General features: G+C 34.8%; 2 protein-coding genes across 3 annotated transcripts in view; one reads left to right on the plus strand and one right to left on the minus strand.

Moving 5' to 3' along the window:
• Nucleotides 1-13732, plus strand: part of LOC142979724 (uncharacterized) — a 44727-nt gene extending 30995 nt beyond the window's left edge. Inside the window, exons 4-5 of the mRNA XM_076124826.1 lie at nt 5192-5278; nt 7942-13732. Of these exons, the coding sequence (XP_075980941.1) occupies nt 5192-5278; nt 7942-8046 (192 nt within the window). The 3' untranslated portion in view covers nt 8047-13732. The remainder of the gene's footprint in view (nt 1-5191; nt 5279-7941) is intronic.
• The window catches only part of fdl (beta acetylhexosaminidase fused lobes), a 107435-nt gene that overhangs the window by 51186 nt on the left and 29095 nt on the right, over nt 1-27154 (minus strand). For both annotated transcript variants that reach the window (XM_076124825.1, XM_076124824.1), the window contains one exon: nt 1547-1606. The gene's annotated coding sequence lies outside the window, so the exon portion shown is untranslated. The remainder of the gene's footprint in view (nt 1-1546; nt 1607-27154) is intronic.

Here is a 27154-nt window from a genome sequence, read left to right on the forward strand (position 1 = left end):
AGTATTATTTTCTATTACGCTACCTATAGTTAAAAATAGCTTACACTGCAATTAAGTTAATAGAAAACTGACCATACAATGCATGGAAATAGAACCAGCTATTAGTGTTCAATATATCTTCTTGATATACCGTGAAACTATCAAATGATACGGGTAATATAGGTGGTATTTTTAGCTCGCGCTTACGTTGAACTGTGACGTCATCGCGTCACCTGTACGATAGTAAATTAGGACGTAGCCTTGAAGTGTCGTGTTAAAAGTGCTACAGTAAATCCTGGATATTGGAACAGGGGCTGTGCGCTGTCGTTCTAAAGCTTTCAAAGGTGTTAGGTTAAAAAAAAATACTGTAGAGCTATCATCGTCTTACGAATAAGTTGGATTCTGTCAGCATGTTTACATACGGCTCCAACCGATTAGAGATGACTAACGGCCAATTTCTTCATCAGAAGTAACAGCCAAAGTATAGGGGTAAAGTAATGAAAATTACTTTAGCCGTTACTTAGGCTACCGCCCGTATAATACAATAATATTAACCAAAATCTATTTTTTATGAGTACAAGGCTTCCCTATGAGCTGAAAGGTCTCTACTTTTACTACATAATACGTATTTTACGTATACTAATTTAATGCAGGGAAAATGATAACTAGGCCACTTTGTAAATTACTCATTTCCCTAGAGATTGGATCTTTTTGAGATTTCGCACTGTGAGAAAACAGTGCAGCCACTGTTTCGTCTCTATACCTTTATTTGCATATAAACTATAAGATTTCTAATGTGCAATAAACAAATGTAAACTCAATAATGTACATTATGTACAACCTGGATTTTTTTAAATTTGTCTTGGCGAACAGTATAACAATTATGCATAAATTATAATGGCGTAACCACGAATCAATTATACTTTTAAAATATTTAATTGTGGGTTGTTTCCCATTCAATTCTGGTTACGGTTGAAATAAATATACATGAATTTTTAATAATAAAACCACCTGTTATACATGGATTTAATAGTTTAAGACCCATTTACAGAATGCAAGTTTGTTGCCTGTTACACGTGACAATAATTGTAGAAGCTATCAATTTCTTGCCAAGGTTTAAATAAAATATTAACATAAAATTTGTGTAATATTGTTATAAGCGGTTTTCTAACCCCCGGTTTTTGAGTATATTTAGCGGTAGTTTATCTATTCAATAGTTTTTTTATATGAGTTTAAACGGTATTGAATAGATAAACCACAGCTTAATGTACCTCAGAAACCGGGGGTTAGAGGATTGACAAACAAGTGCCGAATCTTCTTTACAGCATTTTTTAGAGAAAGAGAGAAAAAAAGCTGTGCCGCCTTCACTTAACTTAGGATAAGGACAAGAAAAAGAATTACGTTATAAGTTAATAATAAAAGTTTATTATATTATAGCGCATTTAAATAGAAGCATGTTTTTAAAAACTATTATTATATTATACCTCTAGTCTGCTATATTATGTACATATAAACGAATGGGTTAATATATAATATCCGCCATTTTGTTATCGTAAAAGAAACTCACCATTACATTTATTAAATACAACGTCAGGCCTCGCGACAGTCTTCAGTAGTGATTGAGCATCTGAAAACAAAAAAACAAATAATATTAATGGTATTGCGAGTTAAAAGCTTTCCAAATTAATTCATTTCGGTAGTAACTGTTTATTAATGGAAATAAGAATTGATTTTAGTTCCGGAAGTGATTACACAATTTTTTTACTCATTATCTTTTCTGGATTCAAGGCCTAACCCTTTCCTCTCGTTTGGGAGGAGACCCTTGCCCTGCAGTGGGACAGTAATGGGTTAAAAAAGAGTAAGGCTCCTCCCGAATCAGGAGGAAGAGATGAGGTCTTGAGTCCACCATGCTGGCTAAGTGTGGGTTGGGGACACAAATTAAAACAAATGACTTAATAATAATTTTAGAAGTGTAATCAATAGAGTCAAGATAGTGAGTAGTCCTAGGTTAGGTTTCCACTTCTAGCAGTACCGAATTTAGCCTATTCCCCAAACGAGCATTAAAGGTGGTTGTTAGGTTTCCTAATATGGCGTAATCCACAGCGATATTACTATAAATAAAAATTAAACAAAGAAAACTTTGTTTGAACTGCTTTTGTTTCCATGCTTGAACCTATTACTACATACAAATTAGTTTTAGGACACTATTTTTAATTTAACATAATTATATAAAAATAAATCACATTGAACTCTACAAAGAGAGTGGGTGTTAAATGGTAGATAATTTTGAAACTACTGGAATATTATCAAAAATAGTTGTACTATTTTAAATCCACATTAACGCTAACAGGTGTGGACTTTAGCTATCTGATTTCAGTGTTGAAACAAAGCTCGATGACTCATTGTAGTTATTTTCGTAGTTCTTTACAGGTGACATTTATGTCCGATTTGATTTTGATTAATTCGTTGTTGCCTTTGTATAGAAGACTTTTAAATATGTATAAGACGTTAACCATCTAACGTGCATTGTTCAGTTATTTAAAAACTAAATTGAAATCACTGCATCCGTTCGGGAGTTGTGATGCCACAGATACGCAGACAGACAGACAGACATGTCAAACTTATAACACCCCTCTTTTTGCGTCGGGGGTTAAAAACGATTATGTTATCAGAGTAATGGAAATTTGACATATACCTAATTGAACTGAAAAAAAAAGATTTGGATTACATTGTTTCACGAGATCTAAGATCGCAAATGTTTAGTAAAGATTTCCTTTTACCTTTAAATTTCTACAGTCTGGAATCAGAGATAATCTTACCAATACTTGTTTAGAAGCCGTGAAACATTTGTACGATTCTAATAATTGAATTGCCATAGTGTTTAGAATAACGACGTTGCCATGGCAACGTGTGTGTACAAAACTTGTTTACTTTATCCTGTACAAGTTTGTCGAATTTTCTTTATAAAGGCATACGTTCACTATTGTTTTGTAACTGTTTTAAGGCTTCTACACATATGGTCATACAATGTATAATTTTCTTCGTAACCTCAAAGTTATCTGGAATTGTTATGGTTTCTTTATTGTTACAATTCTATGGTGCTTTTGTTAAGATTGTTCGTCCTTGTCCGGACATACAAGGCTTTTGTCAAAAGTGACCCTCCGAAGGTCAAACATTTTGAGCCATTTAAAAATGTAAAGTTTGGCGTCAGTTCATAACTGTTTTTAACTACGATTTGATTGATATTATTACCCCTATGGTAGGATTAAGAACTGCTCTTCCGACAACCTGTATTCTATAGGCCATATGGTTTTTGATAAATGGCAATTGATTGCAGATATCGCGACACAAACATACAAAACCTTACATGCGCAGAACTAAAGTTTTAACGAAGTTTTTAATTGAGAGCGTTTGATAAAAAGAGTACGAATGAACAACAAAACTCGAAGCACGTGTACCTATAGTAGTTTAATATATAAAATTTCGCATTATTTCCCCAAATTTCGGTACAAAACCTGTTTAAAAATTACCATGTTTGTCGAAAATGGTTCCGTCAAACCACTTGGTGACGATGAGATCACCTTTTAATGGCATAATTTATAAAGCTACGTTTAGTTTGAATGAATAAAAATAGCGATTGGTTTAGTAATATTTTGTGCTAAAAATCTTTTATAACTCATCGATAAAATTTTACTGTTATCTCATGCGATATAAACGGAAAACAATGATTTCAATAATAAAAAGTTGCTGGAACTGAAAAACCAAATAGTTTCTTTGGGATTCTCTTCATTTAGCACTTAGCCCGATCTGTGAACAAAGGTTCAGACCAGTCTCCTAAAACTAATTAAAGTAACATTCATGATGTAATTTTTTTTAAGCCCTTTATGTGTCCCACTGCTGGGCAAAAGCCTCCCTTTTTCTTTCCATAACTGTCTGTCTTGCGCCATTTTCTGCCACGATGGACCCGCAAACGCCGCAAATGATGTAATTAAATTTTAAAAAAATATTTAAGTTATTAGAACATGGTAGTTAGAGCCACATTGGTGGAGATCGATTTGTTTTTAATATTACTTTACATCTTTAATTTTAACATCGATTTTAATATTAACATCTTTGTTGAATACGATGAACATTTTGGCACCAACTTTAAAAGAAAGTGTTGCAGTTTTATTGTTTAACTTTAAGTCGCGTCGTGAATGAACATTGTTGGATCTTTTTGTGTTGAACAGTGATACAGAGTTCATTGACACAGTTACTGAGTACATATAAGGATTTAAATATTCTGTTTTGGTTTTGTACATCTTCACGTTGTGTTAGAAATAGTAGGGTTTTGTGTGTAAATTGCTGTTTTATTGCTATTTAAAATGTTTTAGCTCTAAGTTTTTTAGTTGCTCAAAACATACGTTTCTTTCTTTAGACGATTCTTGGGTAATTCCTTTTGGGTTAAGATATGATATAATGTAGTAATGAAGAGTGTGATTTTTATAAAAGCTTGTAATTTTTAAACTAATCAGTAATCTTTTGTCACGACTCACGAGGACTTTTAGATATATGGAAACAACAGTCCGGGTACAATAAGAGGTCTTTTCTACCTACCTATATATAAAAGTATAGAAGATTATATATTGTAACCTAACGACAATTCCTTTTAATAACCTACAAGCCTTCATATCATAAGAATTCAATCAATAAGTAACGTGAAGTGAGAACTAAATATAGTGTGTTATTATTAACTGAGCCACGCTAGTTGATAAGTGCGGCTGTAATAAGTGAATGAGCTATTTTAGTAGCTTTCCTTCTAGTAACAATTTACAATACTAGGTGAATTAGACATACCAGAAAAGGATTAAGGCATATATAATAATATATATGTTACTGTAAAAGCCCGAACTGTGGTAAATCCTAAGATTTTCCGGTAAAACCTAAGATTAACCAACTCTCAATGGTAAAAGTCAGAACAAGCCGGAGTTCAAAAACTATGTTACGGTATATAAAAAACTCCGTCTTCGTGTAAGCTTAAGGGGAAATAATTTATTAGAGGTTTAAACGAGTGAAGATCACTTTTTGAAGAAAAAAATCTAGTCCTATACAATTTTTGTAAGGAATATAGATCAGTGCTACTAGTGAATATTGAATTACTGAGCAATTTTATTGTCATGATTTGTCTAATCTTTTACTGCATCTTACATTTTGATTTGTTGTTTGCCAACAGGAACAGCTAGAGATGCCTGGACCGCCGCCCGCGTACGAGACTGTGGTCGAAGGACCCTCAGACTATAAGGACTGCCATACATTACAGGTGAGTCTTCAATTAACTTCTCTTTATCACACTCTCTGTGCAGTTTAAGGATAAAAACGAATCATTAGAGTCAGAAGTGGACATGTAGAAAGTTCGTGTAATAAATTGGGTGTATCCTTTGGTCAGTTTATATTTAGTTGAAAACTGTATGGCATAAAAGCAGTGAGTATCACCTGTACCTTTTCATGCAGACATAGTCGCGGATAAAAGCTGTTACACTTCATATTATGAGTATGACGTAAAGTCCGAATATTTATCCATCTAAAGTAGCACGAAAGTTAGCATCTAATTATAATAAAACCTTACAAAACCAAGGTACACTTGAAACATACCGTGACTATTCAGGTAGAAAGGTCAAACGGCGGGAAGGAGCGAAGGCCACACGAAGAACACCCCTAACATTATTACATGGTGCTGCCCTGCCCATGACCACAACTGACCTAGTTCAGCCTCGATCATTCAAGGTGCATGGGTATTTCCGTGTCAGGTATATATTTAGCCTGCTATCAGAAGGTTCATATTATCATTGAGCTATTTTTACTCGCGACTTTTTTGTTTTTACTTCTTCAGTTCACACCAATAGCAATGATACTATGCACTAGAAAAGTTTGAGTAAATATATAAAAATAATAAAATAGCTCAATTTTAGGACTATAAAGTATCATATCTCCGAAACGGTCTGTCTTAATTTAAGTTGGATAGTACCTAGTCGATAGCAGTCCAGGCCAGATGCTTATATCGTTTGGACAACTGTGTGCGTGACAATCTGTATAATAGAATACGGGAATTTACGCAAACACGCATTTACCTTGCTTGATGTTTTGGCGCAGGTTACACTCGCCGTGGCGGAGGAGGCAATATTTCAGTTATATTTCCGAATATGGCTAGCTTTTTAGTCGTCAAAATAATAGAAATAGTATAGCTTCTACGAATAACTAATGGTTATAAGATCGACCTAATTGTGAAACTCGTCGTTCGCTTCGATGTTGGCACCATTAATTAGACCTCATTGAAGCCGAGTGCGCTAATTTAGATGATTTTATAATTAGAAGTACGATGATTGCACTTGCAGTCTATTTGGGTACGTGCGAGTAATATCATGCCTTCGCCGTGTGATTGTGGTTGTAGAATTTCAAGGAAAATGCACGGTTTTCTAATAAAACGGATTGTGAATTTTTGTCACTATATTTTTTCTTATCGTATAAGTTGTTCAAGCCGACCAAAAGGCTTTTGACATGGGTTAACGATCTTAATTGTTATAATCGGAATTGACATGCTCCTCGAAGTGCGGAGACATTCAGCTCAAATACCTGTATAGAGGGTCACCCATCTATGGAAAATTAACGCTAAGGGTGGCTTAAGCCGCAGATCGATTGAGTGCAACTGGCTCTTTCTACCATCTCTCATGGTATCAAGGCATGACATTACATGCTTTTAGAAGAAATTAGGTGTTAAAGAAAATGTGAACAAATATCGCGTTCTCAATGTCAAACTCAATTCAGACAGTCAAACAGTAGTTTTATTAAAGTTAGCATTTCCCCACGATGTTTTCTTATATGCAAATATATTCATAGTCAATTACATACGATTAACACCAGTCGTAATGAATTAGCTTATGACCCGGTCGTAATTTGCAGGAAACAAGTTATAGTTAGTAATAAAGTTAGGACCGATAGTTCATCGTTTTAACTTTCGTGTCCGGTGACCGGGTAGACTGAGTTTAGAATATTCGATTCTCCTACGACCACTTGACTTGAACCCTGCTTTTTTACATTAATTGATCGAATCTATACACCCAACTTGCCCACAAAGTCAAAAATATTCTTTAAATATAGGTAAGACTAAATTACACTAAAGTTTATATTATTACCCACATTGTTCCCGTTCCCATGAGATTCAGAATAAAACGTTCCTTACGTCCTTTTTCGGGTGGTAAACTACCTTTGTACAAAATTGCATCCAAACTGGTCGAGTGGTTTAGGCATTCAGAAGGGAGAGACAGAGTTACTTCACGTTTATAATAATATGTATTAATAGGTATTATATCAAATCATATTTTATGTAAACAAGTTTCATGTTTCTGTGTTTTTTGTGTTTATTTAATTTCGTCTTGTTAGAATAGCTAGCAGTACACTGTATCGAATTATATTTAACTATGTACTGTATCGTGTTATTGCTATTGCCTATAAAATTGTGATCGCCGTTGATAAAATGTTATTGGAAGAAAGTTTTAAACTGGTGTGGAGTTAGTATGATGCGAATAATTTTATTTACTGTTTCTCGTCTAGACCAATGGCTCTGCTTTAATTTTCCATAGCTCACCATGAGAAGTTGTAATAAAAAAATATTACAATTATGTCCTCCTAAGAAATAAACATAGGTGTATTAATAATTATTATATTATATAATAAAATAAATAATTAATATCAATATAGGTGTGTATTACAAAATACGATATTTATGTATAGAAGGAAAACCTGTGCGTCTGAACCAAAGGCTAGGATTTTCTCTTAATTGTTAACATTGATTGAAAAATACCTACATTAACAGACTTCGATTTAATCATGTAGTCACTGATAATTCCCATTTTAGGAAATAATAAACATATTGCAAATAATTGCAATATATGTACAAAACTTATATGCCATTTCCATTTCTTCCAGGAGGTGGTGACAGAATCATGTCCGAAGTGTCATGCTGGGGAACGCTGCGACAGTGGTCTACCGTCGTACGAGGCGGCCGTCATGCTCAGGGACACCAAGTTATAATGCCTTCAAGATTACGAGTGCCGTAACATAAAGCACCAATTATGATAACATTAGAAGTAGTACTGTAGAAAACTAATGAGTTTTTGTATGTAAAATCCATAAGGCTTGATATGAAATATTTTTTTCATATGAAAAAATATATGTGATTGGTGAATAAAAAGATATACGATGAACAGTTGTGTAATGTCTCAGATACGATGATGATCTTATATTAATGTGTCAATGTGTCTTGTAGTCGAGCATGACGTGAACACGTGCATTGCGTGGGCGATATTTTAGCGAAGTGCAATTGAGTTGCGAACTGTCAACTAGTTTCGTTTCTAATATACCTAAATTAATAAAACAATTTAAGCATACATGTTGATCGACAGTCGTCATGCTTATGGCTTTGAAATTTCTTTATAGAAACAACTTTTATTTATATTTTGGGTATTTAATTACTGATGTATTTATGATCATACTTAATACTTTACTTCACTATTAAATTTTAAAACACAAGTCAGTTTCGGGAACGCTATTATTCTTTTAAACGTCGACTAAGAATACGTTAACTGAAATTGAATTTTTCCATAAGCACGCACTCTTGAGGCGAAGAATGTTAGCAGCTTGAGTGCTTTAGAGCTCAAAATGGCATATTCTAGCGAGCGAATGTTTTCAAAGAGCTTTAACTCAAAGGAACTCTCACAGTTCAGTTGTCTTGTAAAGTAGGAAAGAACGATGAACTGTTACATTTCTTTAGTGAGTCAATTATTCAGTTATGAAACTACTATTTGTAGCTAATTTTCAGTTGATAATGGGCATAGAAACGCTACTTTAGATAACTTGAATTTAGGGACTTTTTTGATAATTATTTTGAGGACCTAGGCGCATTGAGTTCAGCCATGTCGTAGCCACACAGTTTTTCACAAAGGATAAATTTATACAGATTTTCTTGAAGTTGAGTTACTTTTTTTTAAATGATACCAAAGTAAAGAAGTAATCCATACGAAGAATCTTTGCCTGTATGATAAGATATATGGATTTGAATGAAGCAAGGGAAGTTTGTGAGGATTAAGTGACGTATTTTGGTCTCCGCCGACACCTATGGGAAAAAGGCATGCTATTATGGCTGTAAAGAAGAAAGTCACTTCTCAAGTTCATAGAGAATTTCTTCAAGGCTGTATACAAAATATGTGTTGTCATTTCATGTGTCAAGGTTCCTCCTCAGCGGCTATTCAACGTCGGAAGATTTACTCCCAAGGGAATACTGATCCGTGATCCCATAACTAAGCTTCTTTATTTGACAAATGACTCGTGAACGTGAGTGAATAGGGCGCTTCATGTCCACTCTCAACGAAAATATCTCTTTCATACTTTGATTTATTATGTGGGTAGTACGAAATATCAGCTTGTGTGTCACATTTTTTCATCAGAATCTTGAAAGAAGTTGTCTGAAATGTATCTATTTTGTTCGAAGATGTCATTTCCCTATCCTAGTGCCTTAGTCATAGGAAGAAATAGTTACAGCAGCCTTTGAAAACTCACGACTGAAAGCAAAGACGTTAAAGTACCAAAATTTAATATGTATAGATGAACCCGATTGGTCCAAGCCGAACAAGTGAGTCAGGTCAGTTTTGTTGTTGGCTATTGTTGAACCTACCGCGCTGAACCGAATATGTTTGTAGCAAGCAAGAAAACAGGTCTAGTCGAAGCTAAAGATATTCACTAATCGTTTAATAACAATATATAAAGGAATGTAAGTGTAGTTATGCAAGCAAAGGAAATTTGTAAGGATCATACCAAGTGGCTTTCTCTGGTCTCTGCCTACCTCTATAGGAAGAAGGCGTGATTTGATGTATGTATGTAGTTATGCAAGTATAGGCCTAAATGCTGGCTTATGTCTCCCAAGGGTGCTTTAAATGACTAGTTGTAGCAGCCAATTAATGTATAATTCAGTGTCAAAAATATGCATACGCTGTCCCATTTTCAAAAGCATTTTTATAATTGAAAATAGTGAAATTACTACTGTATATTGACTTTCAAATACTTTTACAATCATTGCGTATAATTTGCTGGCCAATAGTCATAATTAAATTGACATTTTCATTCTAAAAAGTACGATTGTAAATGTGACAGTCACTGAAAGTGTATACATATTTTTGAACCTGAGTATAAACACATTTTTGATAAAATGAGCATGTAGGAATTAGTACAATAAAGCGGTGTCGTTGATTTAATATTTTTGTTTGAGTTATTCATTTTACGATAATATTACATGATTACTTTGGCCTCAGCACTGAACACTTTTAAATCTGTTTAGTTATTAAGTTCCGCAGTAATTAAATGTAGATATAGCATTACCCATTTAACTATAGACCACACGCCAATTTTAAAGCATGTTTATGCATAATTTGCATCATAAGAAATATATCAAAAATACCAAATTGTAAAAATAAGTAAATATTTACCAATACGTATTCACATACGATGTGAGTCTAAAGCCCAACGCAAACCGAACAAAGAAATTGAGAATAAATCAATTAAAAGTAACATTTAACTCCTATGACAATTTAGTTGTGGAATAGAAATGGCCAAAGATTGTTACGTTGCCATGTTTTAATCCACATAGGAGTTAAGGTTAATTTTCAGGTTAAAGGTTAAAGGTTGAGGCGCCCATAGCCACCTGCGCTCACTGGTCAGTAAACAATCTGTGGGTTAAGCAACCCTTGGCGCGGCCATTCCATAGATGGGTGAACTAGGTTGACCACAAACCATAAGAAGAACAAAAAGAAGAAAGTATTTTTTTTATTGATTTATTCTCAGTAGCTTCTACGCAGCGTCCGCTGGTTTTGCGTTGGGCCTATGACTTCTTATATTGTACCAAGAATATAAATGTTCTGATTGAGTCTTATGAATAGAATAAGGATAATATAAAGTAGATATTTAACTGACAAGCGGTTATGTCAAAGACCATCAGTCGAAAGCCTTAATGATTATAAGCTCATTATTATGGATGTAATATACAGAATGGTGCCAATTCTTTGTAAACTAAGCCGAATTAGTTTTAGTCTTCCTATTTCTTTACTATTAAAAGGTCTTAAATTGACGTGAGAAAGATTGAGATGAAAAAAAAAAAGTTTTATGTTCTGTTTAGTAACCTTTGGTAGTATATCAGACTGTTGATCTTGAATTCTAGGGTTCGATCCCCGGGTCTAACAAACTTTTCTAATTTATACTAGACTAGCTGACCCGCGCAACTTCGCTTGCGTCCAATAAGAGAGAATGGGTGAATTTTTTCCCCGTTTTGTAACACTAATTACTGGTACTCTGCGTCTCTTTGGTCGTAGCGTGATGATATATAGCCTATGTCCTTTCTCGGGTATCAAAATATCTCCATACCAAAGGACTATGGGCAAAAATGTATGGGCTCCGTCCCCACCTACCAACAAACATGGAACTGATACCAACGTGTTCATAAAGTGCCCCCTATTTAATTAAAATCCTTTGTTTTTGATAAATCAGTGGGAATATATATTAAAAAAAAACAATTTGTAATTATTATTTAACGTATATTTTTATTTTACATTTGTAAGTTATTTTAACATTATTGTTACATTACAGTACTAACTCATATGTATAATAATGTCCTCCTAGCCGATATACGGCTACGGCGGTCAGTTTCATTGAAACTGGCCATCTGTGCCGGACTTTGTTTATAGTGTCCAAGTGTGTGCACAATACACAGGTACACTCTCTATTCCATCACTCTCATAGTTTGGTGGGACGGATAACCGACACGACCAGTGAGAGGTCAGGCGCAGGACCGACGGCTTTACGTGCTCTCCGAGGCACGGAGGTCTTCGACCTCAACTTCCTAACTCCGGGCAATCTCTAGGAAATTCTTAACAGAAAATCTCAGAAAAGACTGTTTGGCCCGACCCAGGATTCGAACCCGAGACCTCTCGCACCGCAGTCGCATATACTACCGACCGCGCCACAGAGGCACTCATATGTATATACTTATATCATTTCCATTATATGGTTAATACATGTTATTGATTTCATATTCCAATAATTATTTTTACTCGTCAATTATAAGGGTGTCTAACAGATGCGCTGGCAGATTAAAATCTGATCAGATCTAAAATCGTGGGTTGGAGAGCGGGGGGAGGGGGTTATTTTGTACCCAGCTATCTTTATGTGCATGCGGCGTCCGCCGCTGTGCACTAATTAATAAATAAATGAGCATGTATTTTGGAATTAGTCGTCAATAATACGTTAACGAGATATTTGTTTAAACGTAAGATACTATGAGAACCCCATGCATTTGGGCAATGTCGCCATAGTATAAAAATATCGTCTTGCCAAGATATATCAATTGAGCTACATTTCATTTTTGTTGATGGGTGGGGACGATTCCGCCCATAGTCCTTTCATGCAAATTGGTTCAGTAGTTTAGGCGTGATTGAGTAGCAGACTGACAGACAGACAGACAGACAGAGTTACTTTCGCATTTATACTATTAGTATGGATATGGATTATTTTCAATAGCAGCCCATGCTGGTAACGTGCCCGGTATATAGCAATGGGTTCGTCTAATATTACCTGTAGCTAACATTGCTATTGACGAAATGAGGTTACTTCAAACACCTCTGGAAATAATAGTCGTGATGTTGTGTACGTAATGTTATTGTTTTCATAATATGTAGATTGTAACAGTATTTTTGTATTCATATAAATATTCTTATCTCTGCAAATTATCCCACCACAATGCTACAACTTCAAGAGGCGCCCATAGCCTGTTGCGCTCACCGGTCGGGTAACGATCTGTGGGTTAAGCAACCCTTGGCGCGGTCATTCTATAGATGGGTGACCGCATAGTGGTATTTGAGCTGGGCGTCTCCATGCTTCGAAGGGCACGTAAAAAGTCGGTCCCAGTTGTTGTTAATTAAGATAACAGTCGTTAAGCCATGTCAAAGGCCTTCGGGCGGCTTGAACAACTTTGACACTAGGTTGACCACTAGCCATACGACAAAAAAAATACAACTTCAAACGACAAAATCTTTTAATTTGATTTCATTTTGATTTCTGTGAAAAGTTGGATTATCACTAGTTTGGTGCAATAAAGAATTGGTACTATGATTAATAACTAATTATTTATATTTAAAAATTGTTTTAGCTTTAAAACCATTTGAGATTATTTTGTACTTTTCTCTAAGTCAATGTTTCCTAATATGCTTTTAATTAATATTCTAGTCAAAGATTTTATTTTCACTAGTTGACTATTTTTATGTGTTAAGCATATTTCGCACCTAATATAGAGTAATAAATATCACGAATTTTGTAGTCAATGTAACGCAACAATAAATATAGTTATGTATGTATTGAATATATGGTATATTAAATAAGTAAACACAAGTTGAAAGTTTTATTTCAAGCCACCATTCGATTTTTTCAAAAATGTCTCAACAGTCAGAGATCCCAGTAACGAAGGAGAGAAGACTAGGTAAACAGTGTCTCAATAAGGGTGCATTTTTTATTTATTATAACAAATTATTTAAAGCTACCCTATAACAAGTTCAGTATTCAATAACAACTAATTTCTAAGAATTCCTAGACATATTTCATACAATTCAAGTTCCTTTCGTTTAATTGGGTCTTATTTTAAACAACAAATATATTTAAAGTATTTATGTTTCCACTTTTATCTCCGCAATTATTTATTAAAAAACTAAAAAAACAACGCATTGTTCATAACACGACTAACTAAAATAAAAACGCATTATCATGTTGTTCTAGAAATTTGTAGGTATTAACTTAAATTGTCACAGATAATACTACTAATTAGAAACAATTTAATACAATCAATTAATATAAAAACAAACTGTACGATTAGTTATTTAATTGATAAAACAATTATACCGGTTACAATATCAGTAACGCTTTATAATTAATTTGGTTGAGGGATCGGAAAACATAAATTATAATTAAAGTACCTATACTTAAGGACTAATACATTTCATATAAATCTACTTGAACCAATTTCTTTTTCGCAGGGTGGAACTGGAAGTTAAATCAATAATACATATTTATCGCATCTAGGGTTAAAAAACTATACCATATGAAATACGCCTTGCGTGTTGGTAAAATGGCTCAAAATTTGACCATCTTATACAAATCGAGTTCCTCCGTGTTTCGGAAGGCACGTTAAATTGTGGGTCCCGGCTGTCATTTTCGAAGATCTTTGACAGTCGTTAACAGTAATCAGAAGCTTGAAAGTCTGACAATCAGTTTTACCGAAAGGTATCGTGTTATAACCAAGGTAACTGGATCGTGGAAGTCATATAGGCAGTCGCTCCATGTAAAACACTGGCATCCAGCTGCATCCAGTGAGACTGGAAGCTGACTCCAACTTAGTTTGGAACAAAAGCTAAGCTAATATACATGTATGTATATCAAAATATATGTTCCATATACAAGGAGATTCAGTGGCATTTAGTTTCCCGCGTGGTTGGGTAATTAAGCTGATTATATTAGGGAATGTGAGTATGCACACACAAGGATTACCGTGAGATATCTACTATCTACTAAAATAATACTGCAGGAACAGTAAGGCTTACAATGGAAACGTATAAGGGTTATGGCTTTGACTAGATTTGGTAAACAGACAAGGCATTATTTGCAAAAAAGTATAAGCCCATATTATTTCTTTGCTATAGGCTTTTCTAGTCCAAAATTTAGGTATAGACTTGGTTTTTAAGGTTATCTAATTCATAGCGATTATATTTTGATAATGTTTCGATTTTAAACTGATGCTAAATATTTACAAAATATATTTTTTGTTGTCGATGAACTTCTTATAATCTGAATGAATAAGAAATACTTTTGTAGTATGTGAGTATACATACAAACAAAAAGAAACAATTACCAAAAGTGAACAACGTGTTATCAGCATGGCTGTAATAAATAGCGCCACCTGTCGAGCGCTGACATAAATCACCGGATACGAGGTGCGCCGGAGCCGTCACGATAAATACACTTAACGATATAAATTACAAGTACTCACGTCAAAGAAAATTACGAAAGCTGATACTAATATTGTACCTACTATTTGTTCATTTACACACACTGCTGGTTTAGGCGCATTAGGGCTAATTCTCATTATGGCTACTTCTCACTTGGGCTACTTCTCAATAGGGCAACTTCTCATTTGGGCTACTTCTCGTTAGGGCTACTTCTCAAAATTGGGGAATGTTTATTGAAATAAATGCTGTCTTTATGTACATATAATATAACATGTTTATTCATTCATAAGAGATTAATGACATTATTATAAGAATAAATCAACATTAATTGAACCAATGTAATTGGTAAGTATACAATGTTATAAGATTACTTCTTGTAATTACTTTAGTCTGGTTTGAAACTAACATTTATTTATAACATACACAAATCAATAGTTGAAGGATATTATGCTTCTATAAATATATACCTAATTAATATTGTTTGTTGATTATTGTGTGGATTTATGTTGATTTTATTGAAATTCAAGTAATTAAAAGAAGTGACACCTAGTAATGTTTGCATATCCTTTAACTATTGATTTGTGTATGTTATAAATAAATGTTAGTTTCAAACCAGACTAAAGTAATTACAAGAAGTAATCTTATAACATTGTATACTTACCAATTACATTGGTTCAATTAATGTTGATTTATTCTTATAATAATGTCATTAATCTCTTATGAATGAATAAACATGTTATATTATATGTACATAAAGACAGCATTTATTTCAATAAACATTCCCCAATTTTGAGAAGTAGCCCTAACGAGAAGTAGCCCAAATGAGAAGTTGCCCTATTGAGAAGTAGCCCAAGTGAGAAGTAGCCATAATGAGAATTAGCCCTAATGCGCCTAAACCACACTGCTGGGTAAAAGTCTCCTCTCGAATAGAGGTTGAGTACAAAAGGCAATGGTTTAACGTATTTCTTGAAGGCATGGAAAGTCCCTAACCCGTATTCTTTACGTAGATATATTTTACATGCATACATAATATCACGTCACCTTTTATCCATACGGGTGAATATATTTTAATTTGCGTGAGCCGTGAGTTTCTTGCCGTTTCTTCTCACGAGCAACAGCTTTTCCGAAACGGTGGTAGATTAAAAATATTTTGACGATTTCAAATACTTGTTAAAGTTTATGAAATAAAGATTATTTGACTATGACTTTATTTGTTAAAATTAATGTCCTTTTGGAGCCAACTGCGCAGGAGTTTCTTTTAATTCGAATAGTAAAGTGTACACAAAACTCAAATACACTCTCTATCTCTCTTATTACATAGTAATTCTTAAAAGTAATAAGATACTCGGGAATAAGATTTACACCTGACCTGGGTTTCAATATGGAGAGTCTAAGCTACAGTCACACGCACTAGTGATGGGTCAGAGTTACATGCTTATACTTCAATAGATTGGATACAATCGATCCCTATAAAAGGAGATATAAATCCGTGAAGAGTTGAATAATGTGAATTATGAATATTATTTCAATATAATAAATAAATCAAGAGTATAATAGAACAAAAACACAATCAAACGATTCAATGACAATTATTAATCAGTTGTACAATACTTTAATTCTAGCATTGTGTTCTGAGCAAACGTGTACAATAGCCACAGATGTTATTTATTTATTCACTTCTAAGAATGCCAGATAATGAATTAAAATTAGAAATAATATAAAACCGAACAGCTTGTTTACCAACGCGCTATTCTCAGGAACTACTGGTTTGAAAGTAATTTTTAAAAAAAAAATTTTTTTTCAAGAAATACTACTCCCGCTCGCTTACAAAAAATCACAAGTAAGAATCTCTCTTGTGTCGCGGGGACGTTTACAAACATACAAACAATGGACACAATGTACAACTAGACCCGAAACAACTACATATTGGTTGTTCGCATAAATAATTGTTCCGTGTGGGAATCGAACCATAGTAAAAGCAGTCACATTGACCAAAATTACACAATATACAATTTTCAGTAAACCACGCTTCGCTTTCAAGAGTATGAGATGCCTTGTTTAGAAACGTGTATCAATTAATGATGCCGGTAGTACAATATTGAGCGGACGGTTAATTAACTAATGTTCGCCGCTATGGCCGCCGATGCGGTCAACGGCTGCAGCTTTTTCTCAATAAACATAGTATTGTGTACACGTACTTGATCTGCTAAGTAATTAATGCGAGAGTTCCATGAAATATTGCTGTTACAGGTCGAGCTTTGAAGTGGATTTTATAGCTTAATTAGTTCTTTAATACTTATTTCGTGGAAGTCTGACAACCATTCTTACAGAGAGGTATCTTGTTATAGCCTAGAAACTGGGTTGTGGAGGTCCAATAGACAGTCGCTCCATGTAAAACACTGGTATTCAGCTGCATCCGGTGATAATGGACGCCGACTCCAACATAGTTGGAAGAAAAGCTAGGCTGATGATGATAGAATAATGTCTAGAACTTTATAGAATACTAGCTGACCCGCGCAACTTCGCTTGCGTTACGTAAGCGTTAAAAAATTTCCCCGTTTTTGTAACATTTTTCACTGGTACTCTGCTCCTATTGGTAGTAGCGTGATGATATATAGCCTATAACCTTCCTCGATAAATGGACTATCTGACACTGAAATAATTTTTCAAATCGGACCAGTAGTTCCTGAGATTAGCGCGTTCAAACAAACAAACAAACAAACAAACAAACAAACAATCAAACAAACAAACAAACAAACTCTTCAGCTTTATAATATTAAGTATAGATTAGTAATTAGTAATTAGTATTAGTATTAGTATAGATAGATTTAATACGGAGACATTTTTTCCAATAGGTTGTCGACACCACGTTGCAGAGATCGTTGATGCGATTATCAAAATACGTGTGTGAAAGAGTCTTCCAGTCAAGTACGAATGTCACGATCTAATACAACATTCGAAGAATGGAAAAAAGGCATCATTGAATTGATACATCTTTATTGTCAATTATAGGAATAAAATTGGGTTTAAAATTCTGGACTGCACTGTACCTTACTCGAAAAAAAGGTTTGAAAATGCATTTGTTGTGGATCGAATTTTAAAAGGTCGTAAGTGAACGTTCACTATAAGCTTGTTAAGCTATATACATATCTAAAATCACGCTCTCTTCCCATGACGGAAAGCAGAGACCTGAGACTCCATTAGGTACGATCTTTATAAATTTCCTTTGCTTCATCCACATCCATACATCTTGTCATACAGGACCGACCGATTACGAGTACTACGCACCTGACAAGATAACCTTTTAAAGAGACAACACGAAAGAACATTTAAGTGCCGATAACAATCGTAATACTTAGTTTTAGTATCTTTAAGATAGATACAAGATTAAGATATACCTACGATTAGCACCGTCTGATAATATAATCGGTAGGTTGGTATATTAAAGGACAGTTGCGTAAAATTGTTTTAAAAACTATTACTAAATCGCTATTCTGCGTATTTTTCAAATTGTTAACTTTAAATAGCCAACCAATAACTGTATTTTATTTTAACGTATCGCTATTTTTGAAAGTTAGTTTTAGAACATGATAGACTAATAAAAATACTTTTTTTAACATGGCTGAGGTAAAAGTAAATATAATTTCAATTTACAATCAATATGTCCTCTGCTCTCCGATCAAAAGTTTAATTACAACGCATGTTACAATTTTTGACGTGTAAATAAAAACAGTTTTTCGAAAATTGCTTTTTTTCAAACGTATCGCAATTTTGTATTGAATATTTTTAAAGGCTTGACTTTCAATGCTCTCATGTAAATACTGAATATCGAAAAGTATGACGGACCGGCGAATATTTGATGTTTCCGCTCATATCCTTCGAATCGACTAATAAAATCGCCTGTTACATATCCATGGGAAATGTGCTTGCTGAAATATTGAGCAGATTTAATATAAAATATTTTTTGAAGATAAATTTTGGATAACTTCGTTCTTTCTCGTATAAGCCATTGTTTAATTCATTAAGCATAGAGGACGAATGGACATCATCAATTTATTTAAATTTTTAAGAGAACTCGACAAAGAAGTCTCGCCAAATCCCGCCGAAAATTTAAAACAACTATTAATGAACGTTTTTAAACTATCGCGGCTTGTACACATAATATTAATACTAAGGTACACAACGTGTCTTATGCGTAGTCATTAAATACTACCCAAGGTTTGACAGCGTCAGTCAGCACGGGACGCTCAATGCAACTCGATCGAAAGTCTAACATTTGTTCTGTCGTCTTTATAATTCAATCACTATCACAGGTCTATAATATGAAGCAATAATGTACCATTACAAATATATCAAAGTTATTCAAGATATCTCCGTTCGAAAGCTAAAGTAGCACTTACCACGAGCATGAAGAAATAAAACTAGCCAGTATTTGCAACGCACGTACCTCAGCGAGCTAAATGGAGCAGTTTTCGTCCCAACCATGAATACAAATCAGCTGTTGTCGGCTGCCAACATTTATTAATGCGTGCTAAACTGCGCTTTTACTAATACTTTTAACTTACTACTATACAGATACTATACGATATTTTTCTAGGGTTTCGCACTCAAACGGGTAAAAACCTTATTACTGAGAATTCCCTATTTGTGTCTGTTCTGTAACTAAAGGATAAAGAAACCCTATTACTGAGACTTCTGTCTGTCTGTTTCTCACCAAACTGTATCTTAAGAACCGTGAAAGTCAAACAGTTGAAATTCTCACAGATTATGTACTTATTTATGTTGATACTACAACAACAAATATCTACTAAACAACATCTCTATCTCCCAAGCAACAAATGTAATTTTTATTAATTAAATATATAAATAAATAATGGGACGATCCGATACGTCTATACGATCCTATAGATTGATTTACACACCTTACACTAATTTCATACGCAAAGCTTCGCAAGTCGTCGCATGTAATCGCTTGAAGACTAAAATCGTTTGAGTATCAGAGACTTGCATAGTCTCGTGTACAAAGGGCCTTAGTATTGTTGTAGTGCAGACTGACATGAAGCATCAGGTTTAAAATATAGGTCGCACATAAAAGGCGCGGAAGTGGAAGAACATTGATATAACACATAGTTGCTTTTGTCTGTACTAATAATATAAAGCTGAAGAATTTGTTTGCTTGAACGCGCTTTCTCAGAAACTACTGGTTCAAATTAAAGAAAATTCTGAGTTGAATAGTACATTTTTTAAGGAAGGCTATAGGTATAACATCACGCTTTAACTAATAGTAGTGGAGCAGCAAAAAGTAATGTCGTGAAAAAGGGAAAAGTAAAATCCAAGCGGACGAAATTGCAGGCAGTCGGTAGTTTAGAACAAAGAGGTTTTAGTATATTGGTTTCAATAGATTGAATAAATTCTTCTACTTGTGTACTTAAAAAGACGAAACAAAGGCAGCAACATCACTTAAAACTTTAATTACTAAGATTATCATGCAAATACCGCAAGGCAAATGCATAAAATCCAAAAATAAACACAGCAATTTAAAACCTGTCGGCACACTTGCTTATCAGGCGTGCAGCTCAATAAAATGTTCAGCAAACCAATTGTTAATATGACTTAACACTTTACACTAAAACTATAAGGCTTGCTTGACACATATTCAGTTGGTTTTGCAGTGCTTATCGAACAACAAAACCGACTCGAAGGCGTTACTGCACTTGTTCGGCTTATGCCGATCGGGTAGTTCCTTCGGTCCGATTGTTACAATTCGGTTTGAACATTCAAGCGCGGCGACGTCGAACGGCATTTTTCCCGAATATCTACACATATTCGGTTTTGCCGCCCGGCTAAGCTCTAGGTACCCGATCGGCACAAGCCGAACAAGTGCAGTGACTACTTCGAGTCGGTTTTGTTGTTTGATAAATACTGCCTAACCGAATGCGATGGCCCGTATATGTTGTATGTAGTAAGCCTAACCAGTAGCTTATCACATTTGCAATGGGCATAAGAAAACATTAGTCATGGTTGCAATAAAAATAGTTTTTAATTAATTTCTTTCATGCTACATTTTCACACCGAGTAAAGTTTTAATTAACTGCGTACGTTTTCATAGTTGAATGCTAAATCATCGACTCATAAAATATTTATGATTTTTGTTGAGGTAAATTATAAGACACGTTGCTGCGTGTCTAGAAACCCCTATTTATTAAGAAAAGAATAAAGATTAATTCATGTAATTAAAGATGATTCAAATATCCTAAAATAATGTTGCATGGGCTCAAATCTCATTTCACTGCAATGTCACTGTAATAGAATATGGAGACCCATAAGAACACTCAAACAAAATTTTCAGAAAGAACCGTGTCGATCCTGGCTTTATTGCCCACCTCTGCCAATAACACAGTATTAAATCAAATCAATCAAAAATATATTTTAGTCATATATTTCGACCGTTAAGCAACCATGTTGAAACAAAAGTTCCAAAAGTTTGTTTAGACATATTTATTTACTTTATTTAGAACTTATCGTCAGTTACACCGATCGACATTTTTTTTTCAAAACCATTAAGGCTGTCAAGTGCGTACGTCCAATCTAAAGCTATCTAGGTCCCGGTTTGATACGCCCAGTCATTTGTGCACCACGTTAATTGATCAGTCAGTCACTCAATCAATCAGGGAGGCCTTTTCTATTTGATAGCTTTTTCAGTCAGCTGTCTGTTACGTTTTCATGGGCTAAATCGTAGATAGTTGATAGTTATTAGTAAGCAATCAGTGAGGTAACCTTTAGGGTACGTACTGTATACTGTATGAACGAGTGTTCATGAAGGGATAGAAAGTTTAGTATCTAAGCTATTTAAAGCTATATTAAATACATAACATTTGGTAAGCCAAGTTTATTGCCTAAAAAATATTCAACAGTATACAGTACTAAGTAATCAAAAAGTTAAGATTGATTTAAGAATTGTTTAAAAATCGGAAAACAATTTTATAATACTTGTATTTGATGCTCGGAAAAATTATCTTCTTTCGTCGTCTCATATTATTCATACAAAAATTGATGAACGCATCTTAAACGAAATTGCAAATGGTTTGTAATAACAATCAATCAATATTACTTACATTTCATCAATGAATCAAGTAACACTGCAGGCGGAAACTAGTATAACACGAAGTGATAGTAAGTACAAACTGTAAGCGTGGTGTGAGAGGCACATAGGGCGCGATCCCTCTCGAAAGACCCTCGAGCGACGAGCTCTCGAGAACAATGTTGAGCTTCCGTTGAGACCATGGCGCTACGTTCAACCACCTTTACATAGCTTCTTATCATATTCAGAACAAGACAATAGCATTCAAGGGCATTTGGTTAACATCGAGTGGTTTTTTTAAGTTATTATATTGATGGCGCAGTTGGTTGTGTATCCGACTGCTGATCGTGAGGTTTTGAGTTCGATTCCCATGTCGGACAAAGTGCCATTGGTCTTCTCAAATTTTTATTTGAATATGCCTCAATAGTAGCTTGGTAGGGTACCCGGTATATTATAGGAGCGAGCCCTGATTGCATTAGGGAAACGTATTTCAAACACTACTTCCTACACCTTCGGGTTTTACAGGCGTGACATTGTATTAGGTTAATTTACATTAACCAATAGTCGTATCGTCTTATCGCCTTGTAAAAAGAAAAAAAAGGTAAGCAACAAAATCCCCCGTCGTGTGTTTATCTAATAGCGATGAAACTAAAAACCTCTAAACGAATTTCCTGTTTGAATTTTTCGACTGTCAAAATGTTAGTAAACAGCCTTCAATTCAGTTCACAGTTGACGGAGGTATACAAAATTCACAATTTAGAACATCAGTAACCCACAGTCTTTTGCAGCTGATGGTGGCTTGTTTGATACAGTTACATAGAATTATTATTTTTAATGTAGACAAACCGTGCCGGCCAAGGCTCTCAGTGAACTTTCAAATTGCTTACAAATTCTGTTAATTTCCTACAATCGTCAATTGATCTTTTGTGATGACAAAAGACAATAACCAGTTGTGTTATTCGAGCTTTCTTTGTACGATTCAAATGTCGACAAAGAAACGGGCTATTGTGTAATTTTTCCCATGGAGGTAAACATACTTCCATGAACAGCTGGTAAACTGTTGACAATTGATCAGTCATCAGACGGTCAAAACATTCAGTAATAAATACACAAACTAGTACTGAATTTGAAACCTGATTCAGAAGATTCTTGGTCAACACTTCTAAGTAACAATAAAAGTTTTAAAACTATCGCGGTTTGTACACATACTAAATTGCTAAACGGATATTAAAAGCTATGAGATTTTTGAGGTTTACTATAGTATATAACAGTTTATTAGATCAACAGGAACGGTATTAAAAGTATCTCATATCCTCTTGTTTTACTTGTGATACAAACATAATGACTATCTAACATCGTTGTATAGTCACACTAACGGATTATTAAAGTAAATACAAGAGTTTACTAACGGTAAACATTGAGTCATGGAGCTGCTTGCAGAGATCTGCCTTACTACTTATAATAAAACGACTATCAGAACAATGTAAGTTGTACTTAACTTTAGAGGTGAGATTGTGAGTTCAAATGCTTAAAGATCGATGCTATTCTCTACTATTGATGATCATTTTTCCAATCTCTAAGGATGTCTGTATTAACCTATCTGGTGGTTCAGCTTAAACCACCAGATAGGCTTAACTTTGGCTTTGTTTTGGCTTGCTTAGCAGGCTTAGCTTTAGTATTTTTCATAAGTACTACAACATTGATCTACTTTAGCGTAGATTAGGTATTTTCTCAAGAACAGGATCGTTTAGCTCAGTTGCAAATGAACTAATGGATGAATGGTGAAACGTTGCTGAGCTTTAAGCAACGACAGGCTGAAATACTAACTGAATGAATTTTCTGCTTATCACCTTAAATCCCTTATATCTATGATCAGTTATTTAGGCTCAACTCAATGAATACCACTTTAAATTGTACTAGACCAGGAAATCCTTACCACAATCAAATCCGAAAAACGTCATCCAAGCATTGATCAGAAACAGTTCCAGTGATGTACAGTGGAACTATACGAGCAAGTCTTGCGCCCGGCGGCTGAATGCCGGATCAGTCCTCTGTCCTAGTACATTGTATCGGCTACAACGATGCGAACTTCGCTTGCAATTAGTATAACATGTTGCCTTAATCATTCTGAGCTAAATCGTAGTGTCATAAATACTTCTAGCCATCGCTTAAAAATGAGTTATATTTCTGCATCCAACTATTTAAATTGCCTAAATCTGTTATAGGTTATTCAGACTCAGCTAATAAATTCACTTTAAATTGTGCCAGACCAGGAAAAATCCTTACCACAATCAAATCCGAAACACGTCATCCACATTGATCAGGAACAGTTCCAGTGATGTACAGTGAAACTATACGAGCAAGTCTTGCGCCCGGCGGCTGAATGCCGGATCAGTCCTCTGTCCTAGTACATTGTGTATCGGCTACAACGATGAGAACCTCGCTTGCAATTAGTATAACATGTTGCCTTAATCATTCTGAGCTAAATCGTAGTGTCATAAATACTTCTAGCCATCGCTTAAAAATGAGTTATATTTCTGCATCCAACTATTTAAATTGCCTAAATCTGTTATAGGTTATTCAGACTCAGCTAATAAATTCACTTTAAATTGTGCCAGACCAGGAAAAATCCTTACCACAATCAAATCCGAAACACGTCATCCACATTGATCAGGAACAGTTCCAGTGATGTACAGTGGAACTATACGAGCAAGTCTTGCGCCCGGCGGCTGAATGCCGGATCAGTCCTCTGTCCTAGTACATTGTATCGGCTACAACGATGCGAACTTCGCTTGCAATTGCTATTCGGATTACTAACGTGTAACCGTGGTGGTATTAGTTCAACGGTGTATTTTTGTTGTGAACTGGTGATTTGATATTGCCAATGGCGTATTGATAGCATATTTGTTATTCAGGATTTAGTTTAGTGAAGATGCTTTAAAAAATGTTGTTTGGTGTTTAGCTGACCTGATTTTACTGTGAGTCTAGTTTAAATCGTCTTTTGATAACTTCCTATATTAATATAATTAAAATTCATAATATTTTGAGGCATTAAAGCGCATATGCGTGGTTGACATTAGCATGCTTGAAATCAACTTGAGACTATATGGGGTGACAGTCAGTCGAAACCTACGAAGTCTAGCAATACGAGATAGATGGCGCTTGTTTCTAATTAAAACCTAATTTAATTTAGACTCACACATAAAAGACATCTTACTTTTAAACCCACAAAATACAATTTTAAAGATACGTTATCTATACTAATATTATAAAGCTTTAGAGTTTGTTTGTTTGTTTGAACGCGCTAATCTCAGGAACTACTGGTCCGATTTGAAAAATTATTTCAGTGTTAGATAGTCCATTTATCGAGGAAGGCTATAGGCTACCAATAGGAGCAGAGTAGCAATAAAAATGTTACAAAAACGGGGAAAATGTTGACCCATTCTCTCTTATGTGACGCAAGCGAAGTTGCGCGGGTCAGCTAGTAGATAATAACACACATGCATAGGCAAAGTACTATTACGTTAGATGTATGAACTGGCTGACAACACTTGAATGAAAACACAAAACTGACGTTAAGTTTCAAATATAGCCCAAGTTATACAACAAAGTATCGAATTCATGCAAATATCACTACGCTACTGATTTGATAGTTTACAATATCGTGTGATAGTGTTCAGTTGCCCGCATATCCGTTACGTGTGCGTAAGCGTTGCGGTCTGTCAACTAGCAATATCGGTTTACAAACACAAATAGGCTGGTCAGTTTATTCGTTTGATTTGATTGTTGCAAATCGAAGCAACATATTGTCCTTTTTTCGCGACTTGTTTTTTGACTGTGTAGCGAATTTACTGTGAATTGACTGCAATTTTGTATTTTGTTATGAATGCAAGTGATTAGTGCGTCGCAACGCGCGTAATACTATCCAACAACTCAATAGAGAGCTTTGTATGTAAAATTAGTGACCCGTAGGCTTATGCAACTTTGATCGTGGCCTGTTACGTCTTTTCAATATTGGTCGCTGTAACCGTAAATTAGGTGAGATATGTGGACAAAATATACTACGTAATTAATAATATAATATAAATGAATTTAACCCGTGGCTGGACAAGCGTCTCCTCCCAAACAAGGGACGGGTTAGGCCTTGAGTCCACCACGCTAGCCAAGTGCGGCTTGGGGACTTTACATGCCCTCAATAAATGTATTAAACAAATTTCAGGCATGCAAGGTTTCATCACGATGTTTTCCTTCGCTGTTAGAGCAAGGAAAACATCGTTACACCATACACGTGCACATATCTAGAACTCAATCTTTCATGCAATTCTGACCATTTTACTAACAAAATTGATCTACAAAGCACAACTTTATTTTATGGTTATATATAAGAAAGTACAGGTACAATTTCGTAGACAGCCTCAGTCAGCAGCTGAGTAGAGCACCTAGATATTGTAAGTGTTCGATGGTATCGCATATTGATTGGACGGTTGGCTGCATTCCACCCCGTTTGGCGCATCACACTTGACAATTGACTAACTTTGCGAATATTCAAGGGTACAAGATAACGGGGGGGTTGATTGTTAAGTCACCTTCGAGTACCTTCAAATAACTGACTTGCAATTAAATAAAAAAGAAATTCGCGGTTTCAGGATTCGCTAAAACAAAAAGTAAGAAATGGATGATACAGGAGATAAATGTCTATGACCACAACCTGATGAAATTATTTTTCTTTCAGCACCTAACTTATAAAAGCTGTCACGGTGGGCGCTGAAAGAGCAAAAAATTGGCTTCAAAGTAAAATGTCACTTTATTAAGACCACGAAACATAAAAGGCACACATTATTAGGGATATCACAGAGACTACAAATCTAGATCAATATTTAAACGGGACCACATGAGATGCATCATCGTTAAAACAAAAAGCTATCAAAGTCAGTTCACGGATAAAAAGTTACGAGGTAACAAACATTTAACAAACAAAAATACATACAAATTGAGAAGCTACTCCTTGTCTTACAGTGGGTTA

The sequence above is a fragment of the Anticarsia gemmatalis genome, chromosome 17 (genome assembly GCF_050436995.1).
Source record: "Anticarsia gemmatalis isolate Benzon Research Colony breed Stoneville strain chromosome 17, ilAntGemm2 primary, whole genome shotgun sequence".
Taxonomy (NCBI): domain Eukaryota; kingdom Metazoa; phylum Arthropoda; class Insecta; order Lepidoptera; family Erebidae; genus Anticarsia; species Anticarsia gemmatalis.